At 47.1% G+C, this 12,291-nt stretch overlaps 1 protein-coding gene across 1 annotated transcript; it reads left to right on the top strand.

Annotated features, from left to right (window-relative positions):
- Window positions 1–10,290: 10,290 nt before the first annotated feature.
- LOC147961019 (uncharacterized) lies at window positions 10,291–11,917 on the top strand. The gene is made up of 2 exons (XM_087537687.1): window positions 10,291–11,645; window positions 11,883–11,917. The coding sequence occupies exons 1-2, from the start codon at window positions 10,844–10,846 to the stop codon at window positions 11,915–11,917; spliced, it is 837 nt and encodes a 278-aa protein (XP_087393813.1). The 5' UTR covers window positions 10,291–10,843.
- Window positions 11,918–12,291: the final 374 nt, after the last annotated feature.

Genomic DNA, 12,291 nt, shown 5'->3' with positions numbered 1-12,291 from the left:
TTGTGTATGTAGTATAAAAAACATTGTATTATAGTATTATCTCAGCAAATTTTACTAATATGTTGATACAAATCGTCATCGTGATATAATAATTCTTTCATCTAGTGCAAAAATTTATTTTATTCTAAGAGTTCCAAAAAAAAAGAAAGAATGTTACAAGGATATCAACATCAGATTGACAGTCCTTCACGTAGGTTTAACTAATTCTCAAGCGGCTGGGAATTATGAAATCCGACAATAATAATGAGACGCGACTTGAGAGGTTAGATGACTATACCCATCCTATCACATGACAAACCATATTTTCCTACATGATAGTACGAATGCTAGCTCTTCCAAATTGCATGTGATGCCGACTACTTCATCCTCCTGGTGGCTCATGGCCATTTCATTTTTTTTTGAGAGAACGTCGGTCTTTATTAATTACGCAACAAACTTACACAGAGTCTCCCGGATGCAATCCGGAGCAGAATGAAAAATACAAAGACTAGAAGAGTTCAAACTAGATCTAGCTAGCATATGAGCTAGAACATTACAATGCCGACGAACATGCTGGAAACAAGTTGAAGAGAGGCCGCCCGCCAAGAGCTTAATCTCTGAAAGAACAGAACCCACCTCCGAGTGATCCCTCGAGGGAGACGAGAGGCGCTGCACCACCGAGAGGCAATCAGTGTTGAAAATAACTTCGGAGAAACACTCCTCTCGAGCCAAGGCGACAGCACGCCGGAGCGCCATGGCCTCAGCCAACTCAGGAGGCCGTGCGCCCAGAAGAGGTTCAGAATAGGCTGCTACACAGCGCCCCGCATGATCGAGCACCACCACACCCAATGCAGACTTGCCCAACTCTTGCGACACCGCAGCATCAGAGAAAGCCACCACCGAACCCTGCGGCGGCGGAGACCAAAGACAAGCAGAAAGGGAGGTCTCACGCCTAGGAGCAGGAGCGTGGTCATATAAATGTCGAAAGATCAGGTCGATGTAGGCCTTTGCCCTGGCAGCAGTAAGTTTTGTCTGGGGCGCCGCAGATTCATTCCTCGCCAAATTCCGTGCTTCCCAGATATGCCAAATGGCAACCGTAAGAACAGTTGCCTCTCGGTCTGAGCACCCGGACAAGAAGTCGAAGAGCCATTGCTTGGCCATTTCATTTGGCCTCTACTCTCTAAGAAGTTGAGGAGAGAGAATTTCATGTTGTGGAATGCACATGTGTTGGAGATCAAGTAGTAATAACCTCAATAAACCGTGTATTTGTGATAGTACCAGGCCCAACCTCTGCTAATGCCTAATGGGCCTCTTCAAAGCACCATGACCCGACAATCAGTAAGGCGAATTCTATTTGGCGCTGCAGGCACCCGTTAACGTGTATTTTGCAAACTAACGGGCGCCTGCCCGCGCTGGGCCGGCCCATCTCTGTTAGAGTACATTGTATATACGCCGTACTATACCTGTATTCGGTCAACCTCTATACGTGTGAGTGCGTGTGATCGTGGGACACGATCATGTTGGGGAACGTAGTAATTTCAAAAAATTTCCTACGCACACGCAAGATCATGGTGATGCATAGCAACGAGAGGGGAGAGTGTGATCTACGTACCCTTGTAGACCGACAGCGGAAGCGTTAGCACAACGCGGTTGATGTAGTCGTACGTCTTCACGGCCCGACCGATCAAGCACCGAAACTACGGCAACTCCGAGTTTTAGCGCACGTTCAGCTCGATGATGATCCCCGGACTCCGATCCAGCAAAGTGTCGGGGAAGAGTTCCGTCAGCACGACGGCGTGGTGACGATCTTGATGTTCTACCGTCGTAGGGCTTTGCCTAAGCACCGCTACAATATTATCGAGGATTATGGTGGAAGGGGGCACCGCACACGGCTAAGAAAACGATCACGTGGATCAACTTATGTGTCTAGGGGTGCCCCTGCCCCCGTATATAAAGGAGCAAGGGGAGGAGTCCGGCCGGCCCTATAGGCGCGCCAAGGAGGAGTCCTCCTCCTAGTAGGAGTAGGACTCCTACTAGGAGGGGAAAGGAAGTGGGGAAGGAGAAGGAAAGGGGGGCGCCGCCCCCCTCTCCTAGTCCAATTCGGACCAGGGGGGGAGGAGGCGCGCGGCCCACCCTGGCTGCCCTTCTCTTTCTCCACTAAGGCCCATATGGCCCATTACTTCTCCCGGGGGGTTCCGGTAACCCTCCGGTCTCCGGTTTTCTCCGAAATCACCCGGAACACTTTCGGTGTCCGAATATAGCCGTCCAATATATCAATCTTTATGTCTCGACCATTTCGAGACTCCTCGTTATGTCCATGATCACATCCGGGACTCCGAACTAACTTCGGTACATCAAAACTCATAATATAACTGTCATCGAAACCTTAAGCGTGCGGACCCTACGGGTTCGAGAACAATGTAGACATGACCGAGACATGTCTCCGGTCAATAACCAATAGCGGAACCTGGATGCTCATATTGGCTCCTACATATTCTATGAAGATCTTTATCGGTCAGACCGCATAACAACATACGTTGTTCCCTTTGTCATCGGTATGTTACTTGCCCGAGATTCGATCGTCGGTATCTCAATACCTAGTTCAATCTTGTTACCGGCAAGTCTCTTTACTCGTTTCGTAATACATCATCTCGCAACTAACTCATTAGTTGCAATGCTTGCAAGGCTTATGTGATGTGCATTACCGAGAGGGCCCAGAGATACCTCTCCGACAATCGGAGTGACAAATCCTAATCTCGAAATACGCCAACCCAACATTTACCTTTGGAGACACCTGTAGAGCTCCTTTATAATCACCCAGTTACGTTGTGACGTTTGGTAGCACACAAAGTGTTCCTCCGGCAAACGGGAGTTGCATAATCTCATAGTCATAGGAACATGTATAAGTCATGAAGAAAGCAATAGCAACATACTAAACGATCGGGTGCTAAGCTAATGGAAATGGGTCATGTCAATCACATCATTCTCCTAATAATGTGATCCCGTTAATCAAATGACAACACATGTCTATGGTTAGGAAACATAACCATCTTTGATTAATGAGCTAGTCAAGTAGAGGCATACTAGTGACGTTTGGTTTGTCTATGTATTCACACAAGTATTATGTTTCTGGATAATACAATTCTAGCATGAATAATAAACATTTATCATGATATAAGAAAATAAAATAATAACATTATTATTGCCTCTATGGCATATTTCCTTCAGTCTCCCAATTGCACTAGAGTCAATAATCTAGATTACACAGTAATGATTCTAACACCCATGGAGCTTTGGTGCTGATCATGTTTTGCTCGTGGAAGGGGCTTAGTCAACGGGTCTGCAACATTCAGATCCGTATGTATCTTGCAAATCTCTATGTCTCCCACCTGGACTAGATTCCGGATGGAATTGAAGCGTCTCTTGATGTGCTTGGTTCTCTTGTGAAATATGGATTCCTTTGCCAGGGCAATTGCACCAGTATTGTCACAAAAGATTTTCATTGGACCCGATGCACTAGGTATGACACCTACATCGGATATGAACTCCTTCATCCAGACTCCTTCGTTTGCTGCTTCCGAAGCAGCTATGTACTCCGCTTCACATGTAGATCCCGTCACAACGCTTTGTTTAGAACTGCACCAACTGACAGCTCCACCGTTTAATGTAAACACGTATCCGGTTTGCGATTTAGAATTGTCCGGATCAGTGTCAAAGCTTGCATCAACGTAACCATTTACTATGAGCTCTTTGTCACCTCCATATATGAGAAACATATCCTTAGTCCTTTTCAGGTATTTCAGGATGTTCTTGACCGCTGTCCAGTGATCCACTCCTGGATTACTTTGGTACCTCCCTTCTAGACTTATAGCAAGACACACATCAGGTCTGGTACACAGCATTGCATACATGATAGAGCCTATGGCTGAAGCATAGGGAACATCTTTCATTTTCTCTCTATCTTCTGCATTGGTCGGGCATTGAGTCTTACTCAATTTCACACCTTGTAACACAGGCAAGAATCCTTTCTTTGCTTGATTCATTTTGAACTTCTTCAAAATTTTGTCAAGGTATGTGCTTTGTGAAAGTCCAATTAAGCGTCTTGATCTATCTCTATAGATCTTAATGCCCAATATGTAAGCAGCTTCACCGAGATCTTTCATTGAAAAACTCTTATTCAAGTATTCCTTTATGCTATTCAGAAATTCTATATCATTTCCGATTAGTAATATGTCATCTACATATAATATCAGAAATGCTACAGAGCTCCCACTCACTTTCTTGTAAATATAGGCTTCTCCAAAAGTCTGTACAAAACCAAATGCTTTGATCACACTATCAAAGCGTTTATTCCAACTCTGAGAAGCTTGCACCAGTCCATAAATGGATCGCTAGAGCTTGCATACTTTGTTAGCTCCCTTTGGATCGACAAAACCTTCCGGTTGCATCATATACAATTCTTCTTCCAGAAATCCATTCAGGAATGCAGTTTTGACATCCATCTGCCAAATTTCATAATTATAAAATGCGGCAATTGCTAACATGATTCGGACAGACTTAAGCATCGCTACGGGTGAGAAGGTCTCATCATAGTCAATCCCTTGAACTTGTCGAAAACCTTTTTCGACAAGTCGAGCTTTGTAGACAGTAATATTACCGTCAGCGTCAGTCTTCTTCTTGAAGATCCATTTATTCTCAATTGCTTGCCGATCATTGGGCAAGTCAACCAAAGTCCATACTTTGTTCTCATACATGGACCCCATCTCAGATTTCATGGCTTCAAGCCATTTTGCGGAATCTGGGCTCACCATCGCTTCTTCATAGTTCGTAGGTTCATCATGATCTAGTAGCATGACTTCCAGAACAGGATTACCGTACCACTCTGGTGCGGATCTTACTATGGTTGAGCTACGAGGTTCAGTAGTATCTTGTTCTGAAGTTTCATGATCATCATCATTAGCTTCCTCACTAATTGGTGTAGGTGTCACAGAAATTGGTTTCTGTGATGTACTACTTTCCAATAAGGGAGCAGGTACAGTTACCTTGTCAAGTTCTACTTTCCTCCCACTCACTTCTTTCGAGAGAAACTCCTTCTCTAGAAAGTTTCCGAATTTAGCAACAAAAGTCTTGCCTTCGGATCTGTGATAGAAGGTGTATCCAATAGTTTCCTTTGGATATCCTATGAAGACACATTTCTCCGATTTGGGTTCGAGCTTATCAGGTTGAAACTTTTTCACATAAGCATCGCAGCCCCAAACTTTCAGAAACGACAACTTTGGTTTCTTGCTAAACTACAGTTCATAAGGCGTCGTCTCAACGGATTTTGATGGTGCCCTATTTAACGTGAATGCGTCTGTCTCTAGAGCATATCCCCAAAACGATAGCGGTAAATCAGTAAGAGACATCATAGATCGCACCATATCTAGTAAAGTACGATTACGACGTTCGGACACACCATTACGCTGTGGTGTTCCGGGTGGCGTGAGTTGCGAAACTATCCCGCATTGTTTCAAATGTACACCAAAGTCGTAACTCAAATATTCTCCTCCACGATTAGATCGTAGGAATTTTATTTTCTTGTTACGATGATTTTCAACTTCACTTTGAAATTCTTTGAACTTTTCAAATGTTTCAGACTTATGTTTCATTAAGTAGATATACCCATATCTGCTTAAGTCATCTGTGAAGGTGAGAAAATAACGATATCCGCCACGAGCCTCAACATTCATCGGACCACATACATCTGTATGTATGATTTCCAACAAATCTGTTGCTCTCTCCATAGTACTGGAGAACGGTGTTTTTTTTCATCTTACCCATAAGGCACGGTTTGCAAGTACCAAGTGATTCATAATCAAGTGGTTCCAAAAGTCCATCAGTATGGAGTTTCTTCATGCGCTTTACACCGATATGACCCAAACGGCAGTGCCACAAATAAGTTGCACTATCATTATCAACTCTACATCTTTTGGCTTCAACATTATGAATATGTGTGTCACTACTATCAAGATTTAATAAGAATAGACCACTCTTTAAGGGTGCATGACCATAAAAGATATTACTCATATAAATAGAACAACCATTATTCTCTGATTTAAATGAATAACCGTCTCGCACCAAACAAGATCCAGATATAATGTTCATGCTTAACGCTGGCACCAAATAACAATTATTTAGGTCTAATACTAATCCCGAAGGTAGATGTAGAGGTAGCGTGCCGACCGCGATCACATCGACTTTGGAACCATTTCCCACGCGCATCGTCACCTCGTCCTTCGCCAGTGTTCGCTTAATCCGTAGTCCCTGTTTCGAGTTGCAAATATTAGCAACAGAACCAGTATCAAATACCCAGGTGCTACTGCGAGCTCTAGTAAGGTACACATCAATAACATGTATATCACATATACCTTTGTTCACCTTGCCATCCTTCTTATCCGCCAAATACTTGGGGCAGTTCCGCTTCCAGTGACCAGTCTGCTTGCAGTAGAAGCACTCAGTTTCAGGCTTTGGTCCAGAATTAGGTTTCTTCTCCTGAGCAGCAACTTGTTTGCTGTTCTTCTTGAAGTTCCCCTTCTTTTTCCCTTTGCCCTTTTTCTTGAAACTAGTGGTCTTGTTGACCATCAACACTTGATGCTCCTTTTTGATTTGTACCTCCGCAGCTTTCAGCATTGCGAAGAGCTCGGGAATAGTCTTATTCATCCCTTGCATATTATAGTTCATCACGAAGCTCTTGGAGCTTGGCGGCAGTGATTGGAGAATTCTGTCAATGACGCAATCATCTGGAAGGTTAACTCCCAATTGAATCAAGTGATTATTATACCTAGACATTTTGAGTATATGCTCACTGACAGAACTGTTCTCCTCCATCTTGCAGCTATAGAACTTATTGGAGACTTCATATCTCTCAATCCGGGCATTTGCTTGAAATATTAACTTCAACTCATGGAACATCTCATATGCTCCATGACGTTCAAAACGTCGTTGAAGTCCCGATTCTAAGCCGTAAAGCATGGCACACTGAACTATCGAGTTGTCATCAGCTTTGCTCTGCCAGACGTTCATAACATCTGGTGTTGCTCCAGCAGCAGGCCTGGCACCCAGCGGTGCTTCCAGGATGTAATTCTTCTGTGCAGCAATGAGGATAATACTCAAGTTACGGACCCAGTCTGTGTAATTGCTACCATCATCTTTCAACTTTGCTTTCTCAAGGAACGCATTAAAATTCAACGGAACAACAACACAGGCCATCTATCTACAATCAAACATAAACAAGCAAGATACTATCAGGTACTAAGTTCATGATAAATTTAGGTTCAATTAATCATATTACTAAAGAACTCCCACTTAGATAGACATCCCTCTAATCCTCTAAGTGATTACGTGATCCAAATCAACTAAACCATGTCCGATCATCACGTGAGATGGAGTAGTTTCATTGGTGAACATCACTATGTTGATCATATCTACTATATGATTCACGCTCGACCTTTCGGTCTCCGTGTTCCGAGGCCATATCTGTATATGCTTGGCTCGTTAAGTATAACCTGAGTATTCCGCGTGTGCAACTGTTTTGCACCCATTGTATTTGAACCTAGAGCCTATCACACCCGATCATCACGTGGTGTCTCAGCACGAAGAACTTTCACAACGGTGCATACTCAGGGAGAACACTTCTTGATAATTAGTGAGAGATCATCTTAAAATGCTACCGTCAATCAAAGCAAGATAAGATGCATAAAAGATAAACATCACATGCAATCAATATAAGTGATATGATATGGCCATCATCATCTTGTGCTTGTGATCTTCATCTTCGAAGCACCGTCGTGATCACCATCGTCACCGGCGCGACACCTTGATCACCATCGTAGCATCGTTGTCGTTTCGCCAATCTTATGCTTCCACGACTATCGCTACCTCTTAGTGATAAAGTAAAGCATTACAGTGCAATTGCATTGCATACAATAAAGCGACAACCATATGGCTCCTGCCAGTTGCCGATAACTTGGTTACAAAACATGATCATCTCATACAATAAAATTTAGCATCATGTCTTGACCATATCACATCACAACATGCCCTGCAAAAACAAGTTAGACGCCCTCTACTTTGTTGTTGCAAGTTTTACGTGGCTGCTACGGGCTTAAGTAAGAACCAATCTTACCTACGCATCAAAACCAGAATGATAGTTTGTCAAGTTGGTGCTGTTTTAACCTTCGCAAGGACCGGGCATAGCCACACTCGGTTCAACTAAAGTTGGACAAACTGACACCCGCTAGCCACCTTTGTGCAAAGCACGTCGGGAGAACCGGTCTCGCGTAACCGTACGCGTAATGTCGGTCCGGGCCGCTTCGTCCAACAATACCGCCGAACCAAAGTATGACATGCTGGTAAGCAGTATCACTTATATCACCCACAACTCACTTGTGTTCTACTCGTGCTTATAACATCAACACATAAAACCTAGGCTAGGATGCCACTGTTGGGGAACGTAGTAATTTCAAAAAATTTCCTACGCACACGCAAGATCATGGTGATGCATAGCAACGAGAGGGGAGAGTGCGATCTATGTACCCTTGTAGACCGACAGCGGAAGCGTTAGCACAACGCGGTTGATGTAGTCGTACGTCTTCACGGCCCGACCGATCAAGCACCGAAACTACGGCACCTCCGAGTTTTAGCACACGTTCAGCTCGATGATGATCCCCAGACTCCGATCCAGCAAAGTGTCATGGAAGAGTTCTGTCAGCACGACGGCGTGGTGACGATCTTGATGTTCTACCGTCGCAGGGCTTCGCCTAAGCACCGCTACAATATTATCGAGGATTATGGTGGAAGGGGGCACCGCACACGACTAAGAAAACGATCACGTGGATCAACTTGTGTGTCTAGGGGTGCCCCCTGCCCCCGTATATAAAGGACCAAGGGGAGGAGTCCGGCCGGCCCTATAGGCGCGCCAAGGAGGAGTCCTCCTCCTAGTAGGAGAGTAGGACTCCTACTAGGAGGGGAAAGGAAGTGGGGAAGGAGAAGGAAAGGGGGGCGCCGCCCCCCTCTCCTAGTCCAATTCGGACCAGGGGGGGAGGAGGCGCGCGGCCCACCCTGGTTGCCCTTCTCTTTCTCCACTAAGGCCCATATGGCCCATTACTTCTCCCGGGGGGTTCCGGTAACCCTCCGGTACTCCGGTTTTCTCCAAAATCACCCGGAACACTTCCGGTGTCCGAATATAGCCGTCCAATATATCAATCTTTATGTCTCGACCATTTCGAGACTCCTCGTTATGTCCGTGATCACATCCGGGACTCCGAACTAACTTCGGTACATCAAAACTCATAATATAACTGTCATCGAAACCTTAAGCGTGCGGACCCTACGGGTTCGAGAACAATGTAGACATGACCGAGACATGTCTCCGGTCAATAACCAATAGCGGAACCTGGATGCTCATATTGGCTCCTACATATTCTATGAAGATCTTTATCGGCCAGACCGCATAACAACATACGTTGTTCCCTTTGTCATCGGTATGTTACTTGCCCGAGATTCGATCGTCGGTATCTCAATACCTAGTTCAATCTCGTTACCGGCAAGTCTCTTTACTCGTTTCGTAATACATCATCTCGCAACTAACTCATTAGTTGCAATGCTTGCAAGGCTTATGTGATGTGCATTACCGAGAGGGCCCAGGGATACCTCTCCGACAATCGGAGTGACAAATCCTAATCTCGAAATACGCCAACCCAACATTTACCTTTGGAGACACCTGTAGAGCTCCTTTATAATCACCCAGTTACGTTGTGACGTTTGGTAGCACACAAAGTGTTCCTCCGGCAAATGGGAGTTGCATAATCTCATAGTCATAGGAACATGTATAAGTCATGAAGAAAGCAATAGCAACATACTAAACGATCGGGTGCTAAGCTAATGGAAATGGGTCATGTCAATCACATCATTCTCCTAATAATGTGATCCAGTTAATCAAATGACAACACATGTCTATGGTTAGGAAACATAACCATCTTTGATTAATGAGCTAGTCAAGTAGAGGCATACTAGTGACGTTTGGTTTGTCTATGTATTCACACAAGTATTATGTTCCCGGATAATACAATTCTAGCATGAATAATAAACATTTATAATGATATAAGGAAATAAAATAATAACATTATTATTGCCTCTAGGGCATATTTCCTTCAGATCAGTGTGTAGTGGCGCACGATCGCCTCGGCTGTGGCCTCCTGTAATCTGTATATTACCCCCAGCCGATGAGCTAATTAAAGTGCGTTGTGTCTCATTGCTTCTTCTCCCTCAAACATGGTATCAGATACCCCTGACCCGATCAATCCCTTTGCTCCGGTCATCGATCCTTCTTCCGCTGCCATGGGCGATGCTCCTCCTGCCCCTGCACCTGACGGCTCTGCCGCTCCCATCGCCCCTGTCCCACCTCCTCCTGCGATCCCGCCCGCCGTGCCGGTTGCTGCTTCGCCGCCAATCACTGCTCTCCCCTCGTTGGTCTTGTAGACGATCGACATCCGCAGGCACGTGCCTGTCACTCTGGATCTCCTTGCCGGCACCTACGCGCAGTGGCGCCGCCACTTCGACACGGTCATCGGCATGTTCGGGCTGCGCGACCACGTCGACGCCGACGCCGTCCAGCGCCCCGACGATCCCGAGTGGGTGATGGCTGACCATGTCGTCCTTCACTGGCTCAACATCACCGTCGCGCCGGACCTCCTCGACGCCGTGATGCAAAAAAAAAGACACGGCGCTCACCGTGTGGGCGGCCATCGATGGCATCTTCCGTGACAATCAACTTGCCCGCGCCGTCTACGTCGACGCCGAGTACCACGCCGTCGTGCAAGGTGACATGACCATCATGCAGTACTGCACGAAGCTCAAGTCGTACACCGACCAGCTGCGTGATCTCGGGCAGCCCATGGACGGTACTCAACAACTCTTCCATCTCCTCCATGGGCTCGGGCGCCAGTACCATGGGGCCATCCCGCACCTCACGGCGCGGACACCGCTTCCCTCGTTTCTTCAGGCGCGCTCCTTCCTCCTGCTTGAGGAACTTCGTGCCGAACAGAGTGCGCGCCAGCAGGGGGTGCACGCCCTGGTCGCCGGGCGCGGCGCGGGCGTTCCTCCTCTGCCCCCACCTACCTCGCCACCGACGTTGTCCCCGCCCTCCTCTGACACCGGCGCCTCCCGTGGACGTGGCCGCCAGCGCCGCCGCGGTCGTGGTGGTGGAGGCAGCTCTCCCTCGGCCCCGCCTGGCGTCCCACGCCCGGGCGGTCTTCCTGCTCCTGCTCCAGGGGCCAACTCCTGGACTGGGCTCGTGCAAGCCTGGCCCATGCCATGGCGTGCTCCGGGGGCTGGCGTGCTCGGCCCCCGCCCCGGCACTCCACACCAGCAGGCGATGTTCGCCGCTCCCCATGCTCCAGCCCCGAGCGCATACACCTACGACTACGGCTATGCTCCGCCACCTCCAGGCTATGCCACGCCGCCTCCGTATGGCGCCCCTGGTGGACCGGTCGCGCCGTACCAGCCCCTGGACATGGCCTCGCTGCAAGCCGCTCTTCACAGCGCCACTGCCGGGCCGTCTTCCTCGGGCGGTTCCTCGGACTGGTATATGGATTCCGGCGCCGCGTCTCACATGACCAACTCCCCTGGTAATCTCCACACTATTTATCCTTCCAGATCTCACTCTCACATTATCGTCGGCAGTGGTGAGCACCTGCCCATCACGCACACGGGTGTAGGCTCTCTCATCACCGACACTTCTCCTCTCCAACTGCGCAATGTGCAACTTGCTCCATCTCTTATAAACAAATCTTATGTCTGTTCGTCAGTTATGTCGCGATAACCCTGTTACAGTTGAATTTGACTTGCTTGGCTTCTCTGTTAAGGACCTTCGAACCAGGGCGGCGATTCTCTGATGTGACTCCCCCGGTGACTTGTACCCTGTCGCAGCTTCCTCCCCGGCGCACTCCCCGTTCGCTGGCGTTGCTGCTGTCGATCTACTTCATCAGCGCCTCGGGCACCCTAGTTCTGCTTTAGTTCAGCATGTTGCTAGTCAACTTCAGTTTAGTTTTAGCAAGTCTGCATTACATCTGTGTGATGCGTGTCGCGTAGGGAAACACACTCGTTTACCTTTTCATGAGTCCAACAGTTGTACATATTTTCCCTTCCAATTGTTACATCTTGATGTATGGACCTCGCCTGTTGTTAGCATCTCGGGTTATCAGTTCTACTTAGTAATTCTCGATGATTACACCCATTTTGTGTGGACTTTCCCACTAAAACACAAGTCAGACG

The sequence above is a fragment of the Triticum urartu genome, chromosome 7A, assembly GCF_056163025.1.
Source record: "Triticum urartu cultivar PI428250 chromosome 7A, HENAU_Tu73, whole genome shotgun sequence".
Taxonomy (NCBI): Eukaryota; Viridiplantae; Streptophyta; class Magnoliopsida; order Poales; family Poaceae; genus Triticum; species Triticum urartu.
This window is presented reverse-complemented; position numbering and strand designations above follow the sequence as displayed.